General features: G+C 40.1%; 1 protein-coding gene and 1 pseudogene across 8 annotated transcripts in view; one reads left to right on the top strand and one right to left on the bottom strand.

Annotated features, from left to right (window-relative positions):
• Positions 1 to 17,701, bottom strand: part of RABGAP1L (RAB GTPase activating protein 1 like) — a 753,436-nt gene that overhangs the window by 148,469 nt on the left and 587,266 nt on the right. For 7 of the 8 annotated variants that reach the window (XM_060644898.3, XM_060644899.3, XM_060644901.3 and 4 more), the window contains one exon: positions 2,912 to 3,040. In XM_060644898.3, the coding sequence (XP_060500881.1) occupies positions 2,912 to 3,040 (129 nt within the window). Of the gene's footprint in view, positions 1 to 2,911; positions 3,041 to 12,481; positions 13,180 to 17,701 lie in introns of those variants that run through there. The other variant, XM_060644904.3, reaches the window with a different exon arrangement.
• Positions 13,103 to 16,125, top strand: LOC132686889 (male-enhanced antigen 1 pseudogene; annotated as a pseudogene).

Genomic DNA, 17,701 nt, shown 5'->3' with positions numbered 1-17,701 from the left:
AATGAAATCTTGCCATTGGGCACAATATGGCACTTGAGGGCATTATGTTAAGTGAAATAAGTCAGGCAGAAAAAGATAAATATGGTATGATCTCACTTATTTGTGGAATCTAAAACAAAACAAAATGAAACAAAAATAAAACAAAAATACCAAGCTCATGGATATAAGAGAACAGATTGATGCCTGAGGCAGGGAGTGTAGGAGGGGGCAAAGTAGGTAAAGGGGGTCAAAACGTACAAATTTCATTATAAAATGATGACATTATTCATTATAAAATAAATGAGCCATGAGGATGTACCATACAGCATAGTGACCATAGTTGGTACCATACTGCATGTTTAAAAGTACCTAAGGGAGTGGATCTTGAAAGTCCTCACCCCAAGAAATAAATTTTGCAAGTGAAACAAACACAATGTTATGTGAATTATACCATGATAAAAACTAGTGTCCTGTGAGTACTATTTTAAATACCCAAGAAAAAGTTACTTTCCTTAGATAACGCAAAAACAAAAAACAAACCCCCAAACAAAACGTAAAAACAAAAAACAGAATCAAGTAACGCTATTCTTACTTGAAATAACAATTCATGTCTACCTGTTCATCTTCACGCAAGTCACTCTGGTTGGACATATTCATTCCAGAAATGGTCCACTCTGATCATATTTTGAACTTACTTTCTAACATTTTAAGTTTCTGTGTCTTTCGGATCCCATGTTTCCAGCCTGACAATTGTTAGTTGCCTACAACCCCTAAGTAGCTTCATAAATTATATTGGAAAAAAAAAATCCTTCCCTATGTATCTCATAATTTTGAATTGTTTTCCTGGGTTTTTCATTACCAATGATTATCCAATGCTACCAAATTTCCTTTGAAGACATTTAGCTTTCTACCTTACTAGTTCTCCTAACTCTCTAATTTTTCACTCTTAGAAATGAATGTTTTATTTTAACAGATTCCTACAGCACTGTTCCAGTTACAGTACTTTTCTCTGACAGCTCTGGAACAATCAGGGGCTGAAGTCTGTCTTTCAAACCAACGTCCCACAAAATTCAATCAAAGTCACAATGGCCACTGCAATGTGCTTTCAAAGTCCACAGACAAATGTGGCTCATGCTTAGTCATTTGGCCCAGCCAAATAAAACAATCAGTCCTGAAGGCTTTAAAAGTCTGCATTCCAGGATGAAGATTCAGAGACCTATTTTTCTTGATATCTTTGGAAAATGATTTTTTTTTGAATATAGAATTCACTTGAAAGACAATATAGTTTTTCTTCCCAGTTATTCCCAGTTATTTACTTTCAACATTGAATTGGACTTTCTAACATTTAGAATTTACTTTAAAATAAGTTAAAATAAAAAAAAAAAACAGTGTCACACCAAAAAAAGTGTTCAAGTAGGTATGGTGCTTAGATGAAGTCTATGTCAAAGTACATTGGAAGTAATAAGTTTAATAACTCCACAGCAATTCTATCTACTTATCGCCTAATCCAAAATCTGTGGAGTCATCTTGACTCCCTATTTCCTCTCATAACCATGTGTAATGTGTCATGAAATCCTCTTGGTTCTCTTTCAAAATATACTCAGGTTCCAGTCACCTCCATCTCCACTCCATCTCCATCCCCAATGTTCTCAGCGGGCAAACACTATCATTACTTCTCAACAAGATTACTGCAGAAACCCCTGTCGGATCTCCCTACGTTCACCCTTACCTTGTGGTAGTCTGTTCTCAACACAGTAAGTAAGCATTGTGATCCTCTGAAACCTCAGACAGATCATATCACTTTTCCACTCAAAACTCTGGAAGGGCTAGCCGCTTCACCCAAAGTAAAGCCTAACTCCTACATTCGCTGGCTCCTTGTAAACTCTCGAACTTCCTCTCCTATAGCTCTCATTTTCATTCACTTCGCTCCAGCTACACTGGCCTTCTTGCTGTTCTTCCAACCCACCAGGCATGAGCCAGCGGCAGGACCTTTGAACTTGCTGGAATGCTCTTCCCCTAGACATCTCCATGGCTAACCCTTCTTTCACTCTCTTAAAGAGGTCTACCCACTCTGACTACCTAATAACAACTGTAACTTTCCTTCTCCTCCTCAATCTGGTCTTGTTTATTTCACCGTATGTTTCCTTTTTTCATAGCTATTTATCACCTTCTAACACATTAAATACATTCTTTACTTATTATGTTAGTCATTTATTGTCTGTTTCCTTCTGTAAGAACATAAGGTCCGTAAGACATAGGATCTCTGTCTCTTTGTTCAAAAGGGAAATTTCTATTTATGTATTTAGGTTAGGTTAAGAAGATTCCCGAGTATTTTCCAGAGGTACAAGAATTAACACTTGTAAATTGGTTCCAATTTTTTTAAAAAAATGTGTTCTCTAATCTGATCCCACAATTTTCTGGATAGAAATTTCCATATCAAATTATTTTATAAATCTCACTTAGTTTTATTAGGCATATGATAAGGAGCAATGTATCGACAGCCATTTTGCAGATGTGGGATGGAAGTGGACAGATCAACATCCAAAGCTTTCCAAGTCCCTTAGAGAAAAGAAAGCACTGTCTAAGCAGGCTTTTCTTGCTTTGTTGTAAATAATCCTAAAACAGATGGCCAAAAGCTAAATGCTAAGTCTGCTGCCATGGAAACCACTATCACAGTGGCCCATTCTAGAGCCCTACCTATAAGATAAACGTTTGTCTTCCTATTGTTACAATCTGAACCTACTAACTTTCACTCCAAGTCCTACTAGAAGTTATTTTATACATATCAGCCTCACAAAAAAGTCTGAGACTAGTTCATACATACTATCACCCTAACATAGCCAAAGTCCAGCAATGTACAGAGAAAGCGTTTTAAATAATTCTTTCTTCATTCAAGTTGTATCTTTATTATATATAAATTCATGTATCTTACCTTAATATTGCAAGCCTGCTCCATCAATCTTCTGGCATTTTCCTCAGCCCTGTATCTTTTTGGAAGCTGAACTCTGAAAAACTTTAAAGCACCTTCAAAGTCAGCCTGCAGAAGATCTTCCTTTGAGGTCTGCAAAATAATTCCGAGAATTATCATTACATTTTAGCCTGCACTCAGGACAAATACATTGAAAAATGAATTTGTTTTCCTGAATGCACATTGGTAGCTAAGATCTAACTTAGTTCCATAAGTTTTTAGGAACATATTTCTAGCCCCTTTACTATTTGCTGAAATAAGTCACCATGAATCCTAGACACAATATAAGAATTAACAGGCTAGCATATTTAATTTATATAACCTAGAGATTAGAATGATGGATCCCAGCAAAGCTAACCAAGTTATAGCTCTGAGAAGGAAAAGTGCAAGAAAAGCAAAAAATGTGTAACTCTGATCTATGACTTTAGTTTGCTGGATATTTTAAGGGTATTATTAGAAACCTGGCTTGGGGTGCCCGGGTGGTGGGTTACTCAGTCAGTTAAGTGACTGACTCGGGCGTGATCTCATGGTTTGTGAGCTCAAGCCCAGTGTCAGGCTCTGTGCTGACAGTGCAGAGCTTGCTTGGGATTCTGTCTCCCTCTCTCTCAAAATAAATAAATAAACTTAAATTTTTTTTTTCAAAAAAAGACAAAAAAAAAAAAAAAAGAAACCTGGCTGAAGATATAGAGAAGGTAAAGTATATTAGAATTACATAAGGAACACCTAATGGGAGGACTTTTCAACTAATGACAACAACAGTTCAAGAAAATAAGAAATTGATCCCCCACCTTAAAAAATGCCATGAAAAAATAAATAAAACAAATCACTTAATGACTGAACTTCATATGAAAACTACTGTTTGCAAAATTTACTTCTTTAAGAAATAACCACTTAGAAATGAATATATGCATGCATGGAAAAAAGACTGAAAGGAAATAAAAGGTTTCTCTGGATAGTGGGATCATGGTTCCCCCCCCCCCCCTTATATATTGCTGTATTTGCTGCAGTAAAGATTTTGTAATAAGAAAGACAATAAAGGGTGCCAGACTGGCTCAGTCAGTAGAGCCTGTGACCCTTGATCTTGGGGTCGTGGGTTTAAGTTTCATGTTGGGTGTGGAGCCTACTTTAAAAAAAAATGAGGGGCACTTGGATGGCTCAGTCAGTGTAAGCATCTGACTTTGGCTTAGATCATGATCCTGTGGTTTGTGGGTTCAAGCCCCACATTGGACTCTGTGCTGACAGCTCAGAGCCTGGAGCCTGCTTCAGATCCTATGTCTCCCTCTCTCTCTGCCCCTCTTCTGCTCATGCTCTGTGTCTCTCAGAAACAAATAAACATTAAAAATGTTGTTTTAAAAATGAAAAAAAGCAATAAGTATTTTATTAAAAAACTGTCAGCAATCTTTGGCAAACACCATGATACAAATTATGGATTAAAGCAGACTAGGTACACAGAAGTAAGTCAAAGAGAAATAAGGTGTTTCAAGAGCCAGAAATTGTCAAAAACGTCAGTAATAAAATGAAAAACAACAAAACAAAAAAACGCAACCGAGATGTTTAGAAATCATAGAACTATGCGCTAATTCAAAATATCACTTTATCTCGATTCAAATGTAGACCTGATCAACCTTAACAGCTGTACCGAAAGAGTATAAGGAAGTTGGAGAAATTCCTGCTGACGACAGGGCCCAAGTTGTCTTCACCACCCTGGTCCAAGCCATTGTCATCTCTTCGGTGAGCCATTGCAGTAACTCCCTGAGTGGTCTCCCCATTTCCACTTTGGCTCCCCATAGCCCACTTTCCCTATCATAGCCAGACGATACCCTTTAACATCATGTGGTTCTTCTGTATAAAGCCCTCCAGCGGTTCTACTGTGCTCAGAATAAAATCCAGTATCATTACCACTGCCTGCAAGACCTTTCATGATCTGGAGCCCCTGCTTCCCCTCCAACCTCATCTGGAACCACGTCCCCCTCCTGTTCTCAAGCTCCAGGCACACTGGCCTTGTTTCGTTTTTTTGTACACATCAAGTTCATTGCTGAACGCAACCGCCCTTACTGTTCCCTCTGCCTGGAATCATCTTTCCCCAGATCTTCATAAGGAGAGCAACTTTCTGTGATTTAGAGTTTAGCTCAAGTGGAAGATCAGAGTGAGGCCTCTTCTAAGCACTTAAATTCTCCCCCCCCACACCCCCAGCCCATCAAGTAATTTCCCACCAACTAATTTTTCTGTTTTATATCTCTTTCCGCCTAAGGAAAGGGGCCTTGTCTGTCTTGTTCTTTGCTGTGTCCACAGTGATAAAACTATTAACTGGAATATAGAAGGTTCTCAATTAAAATTTACTGAATGAATTTCTGCTTTCATCTCCCCTCCCTTTTAAACAGAATCATATGAAGTAAAGGAAAATATTAATTCATCCACCAGGCATTTTCACAAGGGTACTAGGTTGCTTCAGCTTTACATCCAAACTAGTAGTCAGAAAGTAGAGCTAGGCTAACAGTGGCAGTGGAAAAAACAAGCCTCAGTACCTCTCAGATTTATTTCCTCCCTCACGGACACTCAGACACGATGGCAGTAAGTGGTAGAGAGAATGTTTATCATGATAGAGTGTTATCAACTCACCTTAACTTATTTGGAAAAGACAGTTATCGGGAACTTCAGCCTACAAGAGGCTTTCTCTGGCTAAGATATCAATTGCTCAATTATTGGGAAAAGCATCCAGCTACCAGATAAACTGGACACACTATATCCTTAGTCTTCCTTTTTCATCTGTAATACTGGGTCTGATGATCAGCTCTCTGGTGATCATCAGGAAAATTCAAGACAGGCTGCTTCTAGAGTTTGTAGGGAAACAAGATTAGCAGCTTTCCTCAGAACCCCAAAGCTTCTGAGGGCATCGCTTGATTTTCAGTGCAACTAACCTCTAGTTCCCTGGCAACGGATGCCCCCAGTGGTGGTGTGGTTCCTTGTCTGCAGGCAGGAGCATGATTACCTAATTTTCTCATGCTGCCCCAGGCCTAATTTCAAGTCCAGTCTTGGAGTTCATGTGAAAGCAGAAAGATGAGGCCTCAAGATGAAGAATCATACAGCCTGTGACATGTGACCTCTGGTCAGACAGGGGGTGGCCATGTAGAAAGAGATGCTGTTGGAAGGAGGCTATACTCTGGGGCGGGGGGGGGGGGGGGGGGGCGGGGAGGAGGGGCGTGTAGCCAGAAGATCCCCATCTGGGTGGGGCTGAGTCTCAGGAAACCAGAATTCAGAGGGCCCTATGATTGTCCTTTCCAACACACTGCTGGTGTCAGGGATGCTGTGGATCCCATGGCTTGGCCACCTCAGTTAAGCCCCATTGGAGAGGAGCTCTCACAATCACGGAGCAGAAAGACTCAAGCAGACACATGTGTGGAAACTGCGTATTATTCAGTCCCTTAATCCCAGCCTCTAGAAGGTAGTTGGCAATTAAAGGTACAAACAAGGCTGCAAAGGATGAAATAAATTCTGACGCCAACTCTGACTAACTCACGGTGCGGCCTCTGTCTCTCCTGTCCTACTTCAAAAAGGGAGCATCTTTAACCTCAAGTATTTGAGAAGGAAATGAGTTAGGTCATATGAGTGCATTTTGTGAACCCAAAACAAATATAAGATATGAGAGTTTGGAAGGCTGCCTCTGTGTTGCTCAGGTATGTTCAGCTACTGATATTTTAGTGGCTAAAAACAGTACCCTCCTCTCACTGACATTTTTAATTCCAGAAAGCAGGCAGTCTGGAAGTTATAAGAACTTATATTCTTGTCATGGACTGAAATAAAGCTAATTTCATTGTGAATTTTTTAAAAATATGGCATAAGACAGCCCCATGGGGTAAAAATCATGCCAGTAAGCAAAAAGGATATTAACAACGTGTGCCATTGCCCCAGGAAACAATCTGCAATCCTACTTTGATTCCGATGGGCTTTTTCCTCTAAATTTCTGTCTTTAAGAGGCTTCCATAATCATTGTGTCACCTCCAAATACCTTCTTATGCTATACTCAGGTTGTAAATTTACAAGGGTAACTTTCCATTTTCTGAAGGCTGTATCTGAGAGATTTTTCCCTCTACAGTTGAGGAATAGATACCTCTTGCTCTGCAAAAAATGTGGATGCCTCACTGAGAATTTATCAGAGTTGTTTTGTTTTCTAAATGCTTTTAAAAACTTTTGGATTGTTTACATACGTGTGTGTATATCTACCTGTATAGTAGGGGTTATACGTTTTTTATTGATTACATATTCACTTCCCCCCCCCCCCAAAATAAAAAAATTTTTAAAAGCCTAACACATCTCACTACCCAGAGATAAACATAATTAGCATTTGGTTACAGGGGTGCCTAGGTGGCTCAGTCAGTTAAGCATCTGACTCTTGATTTTGGCTCAGGTCAGGTCATGATCTCATGGTTCATGTGTTTGAGCCCTGCCTTGGGCTCCAGCCAGGAGCCTGCTTGGGATTCTCTCTCTTCCTCTCTCTCTGCCCCTCCCCTGCTCACACATGCTAGCTCTTGCTCTCTCTCTCTCTCTCTCTCTCTCTCTCACACACACACACACACACACACACACACACATTAAAAAAACCCAGTAGTGGTAATGGTGGTAAAACATTTAAAAAAACATTTTGTTACATTGCTTATAATCTTTTTTTTTTACCATCCCCCCCCCCACACATATGTGTGACACATATATCTAACAAAATTTTAATCATATTGTACGTATATTGAATATATATGCTTCACAAAGGTCAAGTATTGCTGTAACAGTATTAGTCCAACCTAGAAGTAGTGGTGCTTTCCATAAAACTAAAACAAGACTTCACACATGCAAATTATTGATAAACTGGCTACAGAGATATAAGCTTAATTAATGGTTATGTTTACAATTGTATGAATGCTGTCTACCCTTACAATGAAGAGAAGCTTAACATATGATCTTGTGAGAAGACCCAAGCTTTAAAAATGCACCCCGAAAAGGCAGACTAACATTTTAAGAACCAAACCAAATACTCAAAAGTAGGTAAATAGGGCCAGCTTCTGGATACCATTACTCCTCTGTGCTCACTACACAGAATTCTGTCAGGCTAGAAGAACTGATTTAAAGGAAAGGCTGATCTTCAGCTGGGAAATTCTTAGAGTTTTTCTATATTGCCTTCAGAAAGGTAGTGAGGGAAGAGTAGCATAATGAAAATGCAATTACTTTCCTGACATTATTTGTTAAGTAATGTTAGCCAGAAGGTAACGCAGACAAGAGTTAGGGAAATTTTAAGAAGCAAAGACGTGTTTTCTTCACTTGCAAGATCGAGTACTCGGGACACCTGGGTGGCTCAGTTGGTTAAGTGTCTGACTCTTGATGTTGGCTCAGGTTGTGATCTCGTGGTTCATAGCGATCCTATGCGATGATGGCGCAGAGCCTGCTTAGGATTCTCTCCCTCCCTTTGCCCTTCCCCTGCTCTCTCTCTCTCTCTCTCTCTCTCTCTCTCTCAAAAATAAATAAATAAACTTAAAAAAACCACAGAGAACCTTACCAGCTTTTAAATAAGAATAAATAACTTTTGAAAACTAGTGGTTCTCTTGATACTCATCTTTTGCTCCCCAAACTTTCTGTCAAATTCTCTTAAGTGATGATACAAAACATGTTTATCAATTATACCTCCAAAAGACGATTATTTCATTCTCCATTTGAATAGAATTATATATAAAGATTACCTGGACAACTGAAAACATTTCAAGTCCTACTTCTATTTCCTTTCAAGTAGGTAAAGAGAAATATCCAGAGGGAAAAAGGAAGTAGGATTTTTTAAGCAGGTTGTTAATTTAGGTATCCTTCCTACTTCCCCCAGTAAAATGAAGTAAGCAAGTTCCCAGGCACATAATAGACACCAGCATAGATTTGTTCCATAAATTCGTAAAAGCTCTACTTTAAGCACACCCAGTATTAACCAGTCATAATTAATAAAATGCAAATTAGAGAGTACATTTCATACTTATTTTGACATAAAAATTGATTTTTACACTTTGAAGGGCATCAGAAGTATGCATGGCAACTTTTATACTGGGGTCTTTAAATTTTAAGAGTTGTAATCTCTCTTGAACGAGCAATCCTTGCAGCAGTTAAAAAAAAAAAAGTAAAAATGGGAGACATACTTGCTTCTGTTTTTCATTTCAGCATCAATGCTCCTTTGGATTCACTATGTACAGTGCCCAGGGTATCAGTACTGAAACCATAGCCAAGACTGATATTAATTTATAATGATGTGATCATAACTTTCCACAACATGTAACAGCAAATGAAATCAAAAGAGAAGAAAGGGAAATTCTGAACATGAGTAGAAGAAAACTTTTCCCTTTTCTTCAAATTTCACACACTTACAGAGTATGGACCCTAGCTATGTGTCACTGCTGATACCATTTTGAGTGTGTTTTTCCCACTGAAAAATTCAGCGCAAGAGTATCACATGTCAAAGTGATTTTTTTTTTTAAGGAGGCAGGGTGGGTGGAAAGGAACAGTTCTAACATTTGGGTGTTAGCTCCTGATGCTTCTATTCCAAACCTCTCACGATTCGTGGATGATAAATCTTTCTTCAAGGGCCTCTGAGAAGCAGCCCTTCTAGGTTTGATTTTTTTAGGGGGTTATTTAAAAAAAATCTAGGAATGGTTCTCTTTCTCACCTTCATTATTTTCACCACAAATGGCTTTTTCTTCCTTTAGTTATAGTGTCTAACAGGATTTCTATTCAGTGGAGACATATTTTTGGAAGTCTGAGAATCATTTGGAAGCACAGGCCTTAGAAGAGGGAAACATTACTTAGCTGGTATCTAGGATACCTGTATCTTTTGCTTTGGTATTTTAATTTCACCAAAGAAACGTGTGTTTGGTGAGTCTGTGCACAGAATTTATGCCTTGTGGTAATATCAAAAATGAAGCACTTGTACCTGCTTTATTAAAGGTATTATTTATTAAAGGTAAATTATTATTAAGTTGTTCTTTACTAGGCATATCTTTGAAGGGCAAGAAGCCAAAATTTCAAATGTAACTTAAATAAAACTTGAAAAAAAATTTTTTTCAAATGTGTCTGGTGTTCAGGCAATTTGGTGGTCCCTCTGTGAATCAGGGGACAATGAATAGGCTCTAAGTCTAAATCCACAGCATTGTCTTGGTAAATCTTCATTAATTTGATCAGTTCATCACAAAAATTAACTTACAGGAAAAAAAACCTACTGGGATCTTTAAAGTAAAATAACATATTTGCATGTGTTTAACCTCCACACCTTCATGTCTGAAACATAGCTAAAAACTGAAACTTCAGTGCCTGCCCTCTTGAGTGGTAATGGAAAGGATTGCACGTGGCAGGATTCCTCTTAGGACCACCCTGTGCAGATTAGCCATCGATCCCACATCATTAGCCAGTCCAATAACACAAGGCTGAACAACTGTACTTCCTCCTGGTACACACTAAACTTTAAGCAGTAACTCATTGGAGAACTGATCCCAATTCACAGCCATATTGCTAATTAAAGGGCATATGATTTTCCCAAACTTGAAAGTACCCCAGTTCTATCATTATGTACAATCTTTTACGTACAATATTGTACGACAGAGTCAGAGATTGCCAAATGACCCTCTGGACAACTCAGCAAATACTTTTCACATGTAATGTCAATGGCACCATTACCTATGTTTTGGCATGTGAGAGCCCAAAACAACCCGAGGGATGTACTACCACCTTGGATACCTAATGGGGCAACCAAGCTGACTCTGTATGGTCGCAACACACAGATACACGTGACTTCCGCAACATCTGAAGCTTGTGAACCCATTCTTTGTGGATTTAATTGCTGATAACTTGTTTTAAACTAGAGACAGTTTAAATTGAACCCTAATGCAGATTTAAGTATGAGAGATAGTCTTAGTTATAAATTTATGTTTTCCTTCAAAGCACTCAAAGTATAAGGTGCCAAAGAAAGGCAGTACAAGATTACTGGAAAGTTAACAGTGGAGCCCTGGAATCACACAGTTAGGGAGTCTTTAAGAATCTGAAAATATATTAGACCAAAACGGACTCTTCAAAGGGATGTACTTGTTGAAATACATTTTAGCACTTAATGGCATCAAAGCTCTTGAATAAAATGCTTTTTATTTCACTTAAAAAATTCCTTTCCAATGGAATCATAAATCTTCAGTTTCCTCTTCCATTAAGAAAAACGTGATTCAGGGAAACAAAATTTAAGTAACCACTGATGACCTCACTTGGGCGTGAAAACATATGTATTGGGTTCTTTCTATTTCTCTCTTGAATGGCAAGGAAACGATTTCTCAAAAATACCAACCCCCCCAAATTGTATGCTGGTCACTGCTTCTAACTTCATCTTGCAATGACTAACAGACTTTCTTCGGGGTGAAAAATCCCTCACGTACACAGCTACCTAAAATGCTGTTATGATTATACAAGAGAGAAAATATTTGCATGCAAATACATACATGAACACTGAATTGGTAATTGCAACGATAATATAAACAGAGATGAACTAGACTGAAGAGGAGTATGTGAGAGGAAAGTGTGAACATTGTACTTTTGAAAAGAATCACATATGACAGAACCATAATGAAAGAACAGTCTGGAATGGTGTTAAAGTCCATTGTATAAAATAGACAAAGCTTAATGATTCTTGTTCAATTACCAAATAATGGTATAGGACTACTGTAGACCAATTATATTATAGAACAGTTGCTAGGTATAGTTCTCAAACCACTAAAAAGAAACCCTGCACCAGCGATTGTGGGTATTTAATTTTAACCCTTGGTAGGAAGTGAGGAAGGGTGAGTGATTTTTCTCTTGTTCAGGAAATCAAAAAAACAGGCAAGCCAGACTTCCCAGATTCATAGCACAGACCCAATAGCTTTAAGCTGCTTTATAGATACACAGTTCAAACATTCCAGGAGAGAAATTTTCAATTTTCTACCCCAGGATTTTTAGGGGGTAAAATTCTGTACCCAATAAATAAATAAATAAATAAATAAATAAATAAATAAATAACAGATAGATAGGTAAATAAATAGATAAATAAAATAAAAATAAAAATCAAACTGGCAATCAAATGGTGAGGTTAGAATGCAAACCACAGTAGTCTAGATAAGTAGCAATAATGTCTGTTGTGAAATTTAACCCTTTGGAGACGTAAATAACAGAATGCCTAAATCAAGCACTTGGGTATTCTGCTTTATTGCGGAGTCTAGGCAGCCAGAAAACATTTTTTTTTTCCCCTGCCACAGAGATAATGCCACTAATGTGGCCCTGGGCTCTTAGAAAAGAGCCATATCCCCTCTAGCCAATTAAGGAGTGGCATGGACCAGGCTCAGCTAGAGCCCCACGACAGTGGCCACTCAGCACTTCCTTCTTGGTAGAGTGCGTAAGAGGAGAAGAAAAACAGGAGACTGCAAGCCTCTTTTAGGGATACAGGAATTCTCCCAGAGGGTGGCAGATTCCCTATAAATGAAGTTCAATGAAAAACAGTCTCACCGCCAGAAGCCGAGGCACAAACAGACGATGCCCCATCCCCAGAAGTTCCAGCACTCGACATGCATACTCATTCACCAGCTTGCTCCTCTCGTCGTGCATGTCCTGGGACTTTTTGACAGGAGGTGTGAGCTTAGCAGCTGGGGCTGGGCAGGGCACCCCTTCTTCCATGAGCAGTAAGTAGGTATCCAGAATGAGAAAGCTGGATCTCTTATCCACAATTTTGAGAACTGCAGTGGGAAGGGAGGCAGGCTTAGGTCTCCCCAGGAGCACCAGCCAGTCTCTGGTGGGAATTGTCAGCTAATGTCTCCACAGGAAGAACATTTTGGCTAAATTATCCACTGTGCCAGAGCCCCAAAGTAGACTGGAAAACGAAATCAAACACGGATCTAAATAAAAACCGGCAGAAGCAATCGAATGCAAGAAAATGGCCAAGAGCGATGCAGCAGAGTTCAGATACATGTGTTAAAATGTACAGGCTGCTCGGAAGGGTCTAGCGTGTGTGTGCGTGTGCCGTGTGTGTGTGCGTGAGTGCGCGCGCGCGCGTGTGTCTGTGTGTCTGAGCAGACAGCAGCAGCAGTGGCCGGGAAGCCAGGGCAGTTGTGAAGCTGCAAGGAGAAAAGGATGAGCTCATTGCAATCCCCGATTCGTGACAAGCAGCGCTGCTGCCGCCACTGCCTCCGCTGCCGCCGCCGCCGCCGCTGCCGCTGCCGCCTCTCGCTGTGAATCAGTAATGAAGGGGTAGGGAGGGGAGGGGAGGGGAGGGGAGGGGAGGGGAGAGGAGGAGGTAGGTGAATGAGCATGCAGAGTGCGTCTCGGGGGAGAATGCTGTAATAAGAAGCCAATGGCGAGCCGTTGGACAGATGTGCTTCCCCCTCCCAGTCCACCTTCAATCAGTGTTAGTCTGACAGCTTCTGCTGTTGAATCCTAAAGCCAAAGGCAGATGAACCAGCTTCTCTTAGCATGTGAAGCTCACAGAGAAACCAGACCGCCTGCCAGCCACAAGGCTGACCTTTATTCACTCTTGCTTTCTAATAACGGTAACACATACAAGTCGGATTTTATGCTGCGTATTTAAAGTGGGATTTTCCAGCCCTTGTTAGAGGACTGAAATCCCCACAGAAGAGGGGTCTGGGGCAAAATGCTAGAGTATGCACAAGAGCAAAGACTGGGCTTCCAAGAAACGACACACCCTCAAGTTGCAGTGTTTACACAATAATACCGACTTTTTGCAAGGCTAGAATGTGAGGTATTTCAGCATTCAGGGGAAGCCACAATTAAAAGTAAGATTTTTATAAACATTCAGTATGATACTACATAAAGACCTCCAACATAATAATGAGAGTATACATCTAAGGAATCACTAAAGTTGAGATTCTCAAGCAGTAATAACTTTTTTAAGCCACAGACCTTGATAAACATTCAGGTAATAGCTCAAAATGTTATTTTGCTACTCTCTGGTCAAATTAATCCTTCCCTACTAATAACAACTGAGAATTGTCCATAGTTTTAAATTTTACAATCTTAGTAGGTGTGATTTTAATTCCCTTGATGTGAATAATAGTCACAGTCAAATGAAAGCAAAAAGACAAGATCACCTTTAGGAGCAGTTTCTAAACTTGAGCTAACAATGAACTCATGTATATTGAGAATCCTGGTGCTATAGTTCTGTAGCTGCTCTCCTGAATCTCAGAGCAGTTTCTCCACTGAAGTTATAGCATGATACAGGGTAACAGGGCTAAGAGAGCCCAGGTGGTTCCTTCTGAGTCTTAGTTTCCTGCTCTGACAAATAACAGTTACAGATCTCTGCAAGTAACAAAATAGAATCATATTTACCAGCATATCTCTAGGATCTCGGTTAAAGACATAGATTCATTACCAAATTTGGCTTAAAGGGAAATATTGCCTCCTTTAAAGAATATTGTTGAGTTCCTTTTTTTAAAACTCAATAAAAACAAAACATTTTTTTTTGTTAAACATCTTGAGTATTGATGAACAAAATAAATAAGATACTTATATATTGTTGTCAAGCTTTTTATTTCTTCTGAAAATGCTTTCTTTTAAAAATTTTTTTAAATATTTATATTTGAGAGAGAGAGAGAGAGAGAGAGAGAGAGAGAGACAGAACATGAATGGGGGAGGGGCAGAGAGAGAGGGAGACAGAATCTGAAGCAGGCTTCAGGCTCTGAGCTGTCAGCACAGAGCCTGACACGGGACTCGAACCCACAAGCTGTGAGATCATGACCTGAGCCGAAGTTGAACATTTAACCGACTGAGCCACCCAGGCGCCCCTGAAAATGCTTTCTTAAAAAACTAAAGATTTTAATGGAAAGTGATCAAAACCATTAGAATATGACATATAAATAATAAATTTCAGATCCCTAAGGTTTTGGATAAATGTCTGATGGGCTACCCAGGGTGGGGTAGGTTCAGTTGGAAGGGGGAGGCTGTAAGGATGAGGGCAGGGGTTCTGGGCCTTTCACAGCCTACCCCTACACACACACACACACACACACACACACACACACACACACACCCCCTCTGCAGGGAACAGTTCCATTTTTATCTTGTTTACATACTGGAGTTCTGCATGAGGTTCTGTTTGAAAAGACTGTACCACTGCTATGGAAGTGTGAAAAGCACTGCCATGGAAGCTTCCTGTTTAAGAACAAGGGCACATTTTTACTTGCAAAGGAAGGGACAATTCAGTGACTCCTTTGCTTATAGGACTTTTTTTGGGTTGATTTTTTTTTTTTTTTTTAAGATGGGGAAACGCTTCCATGCAACTGACGTGGGTTCAAAGAACACTGGCAGAAGCATTTATTTTTTCTCATATAAACCAGAAACAAGGAATTTCTTGCCCAAATGGATTCTGGCAAGAAGTCAAAATTAATCCAAAGATTTCAGAACTATGGTCTGGCTCTGATGCTCACAAAAGAAGTTAAAACTCCATGCACTAATATTAAATGTAATAACTAAAGTATGATATTTTAATGAGCAAAACAAAGCAAACACTTGGGCACATTTGAGAAACGTTATGTAAGAGGAATTATAAACAAGTCACCCTGTATTTCAGTTTTCCTAACCTCTCCATGATCCTCCCCCTCAAAAATACATCATCCTTGAGGAAGTGAAGGTGCTGGTGCAGCCCTGGGCTCTGAGTGGCCCCTGCCAGGAGAGCAGCAGGGGTCTTCTGGGGAGACCACGTGGGTCCAGAGCATACCTTCCCTGATGAGTCTGAGGAACGGGGGCCACACCAGAGCCCTGCAGAAGGCGTGGGGATTAAAGCACAGAGGAGCCTCGGGAAGAACAGGGAGAAGTGGGAGCAGGCCCAGCTGGCTATTCCTACCAGCCTCCGAACCAAGATGCTGAACAGAGGAGGCAGAGCCGGCACGATGGGGGACGGAGGCAGAGCTGCTGACACGCAGAACTGGATCCAGGTCCTAGGGCTTCACAGGCCAGACTCTCAGTTAAGAGTCAGGATGAAGACGGAAAGAGAGCAACAGCACAGAGCAACCACAGCTCTGTTTCCATGCGCCCAGAACATGCTGAACTGGTGAGAAGGACAAAGGCTGACGATATCAAATTCCCAGTGGGAAGATGTGGTACAGAAGGCCCTCCGGGCCCAGAAGGCATCACCTACCTAGAAATGACCACACTGAGAGCTGTCTCATCTCTCTGCACACCAGGCCAGGCCAGAACGTGCATAGGAATGAACACATCCCAGGTTGTAACGTCCCTCCTCGGCCTCTCATCTTCCTTTTGACATCAAGGGGAACCAGACATCTCAGAGACCCACTTATTCAGTTCTGTATACATGGGGACATCAGCCCAAGCCCAAGCCATCTTCCCACGTATCACTCTATGGAGAATAAAGCACCCTATATAAACAGTGCTACCTCCATCCCCTCCCTGCCAAAGCCATCACCTTTGCTTTCAAAATTTCCGTAATTTTTCAACCATGGTCCTGTTTTCAGGTTGTCCTTTGAGAATAAGCCATTGATCAATATCAGGTGAAATAACTCTTCTAGAACATAATTTGGTGAAATGGAAGAATGAATTCCAGGCATTTTTGACGTCCTACAAGAGTGACTCATCTCAGTGAGCATTTTCTCTTCTCCCTCCCCAACTCCCCAAGTAATTTATTTATTGCTGATGAGGCTCAGAATAGCACACTTCTGAGAAATAAATGTTTCAGTTATAAAGTAGTCCAAAGATGAAACGAATGATAGAAAAAAAAAAAACCCTCTTGTAAATTAACCAGTTAATGATACATGACTTCTCAGATTTTTTCAACCATCACAAAGATTTTTTTTTTTAAATATGTACAGGAAGATCAACAGCAAGTTGAAGATAATATGGGAAACCTGGATGAATCATGCAATGAGACAGTGAGAGAAAAGCAGACAGGACCAGGCAATGGTCCCAAAGCCAAGGTCTAAAGAAGAGAACCCCACTGTCTGGAGTGCTGGGATCAGGTGGATGGTGGTCCTAATTAAAGCCTTGTGCCGGAATGCTCTTCCTGAACTACTCTACTGTGTCATGATTGCTGGACATGTGCAGGACATAAATAGACTCCCACTGTAAAATGAAGACCATATTTGACTTAATTTATTACTTAATGTAATTAAGAACACTGAGTGCAAAGAAACATGCTAAGTAGTTACTTTAGGGGTTACAAAGGTGAAAAAGGAAATACTTTCCAATTTGCAAGAGCTTAAAATCGGAGAGGCATTCAAACATAGAGATAGAGCACAATGTGGACACCATGAAAGGAGGAACGACACTGTGTTACGATCTAGTCACATCTTTGTTATCCACAATGGATTCAGACAAAGTGGGCTCCTACTAGTGAGACTGGCCTGGACCTATAATCCAAGAGTAATGATAATTAAAAGTATCTCTGAGAGTAAAACAGGACATTGCTTATTCCATTATCTTTTAGTCACATTTACTCGTCGAATGACATGGGTAAATTACTTCATACTCTTTGAGTCTCTGTAAAATGTCCATGTCCTGTACCTAGCCAAGTTGCTCCAAAAACTAAGTTAATGTGTAGAAAGGAATCTCTCGTGGTGCCTAGCACAGGGTGGGTGCTAGATAACTAGTAATCCTCTTCATCTTTCCAGGAAGTCATGTAGAGGGGTAAAATGTATTGTGTTCACCTGGCTTAGGGTTTAGAAAGACAAAAAGGTCTCCGAATGTATTAACATTAGAAACAGA

Source organism: Panthera onca, chromosome F1 (assembly GCF_046562875.1).
Source record: "Panthera onca isolate mPanOnc1 chromosome F1, mPanOnc1 haplotype 2, whole genome shotgun sequence".
Taxonomy (NCBI): Eukaryota; Metazoa; Chordata; class Mammalia; order Carnivora; family Felidae; genus Panthera; species Panthera onca.
Note: the sequence above shows the minus strand (reverse complement) of the source record. Positions and strands in the feature narration are given on the sequence as shown.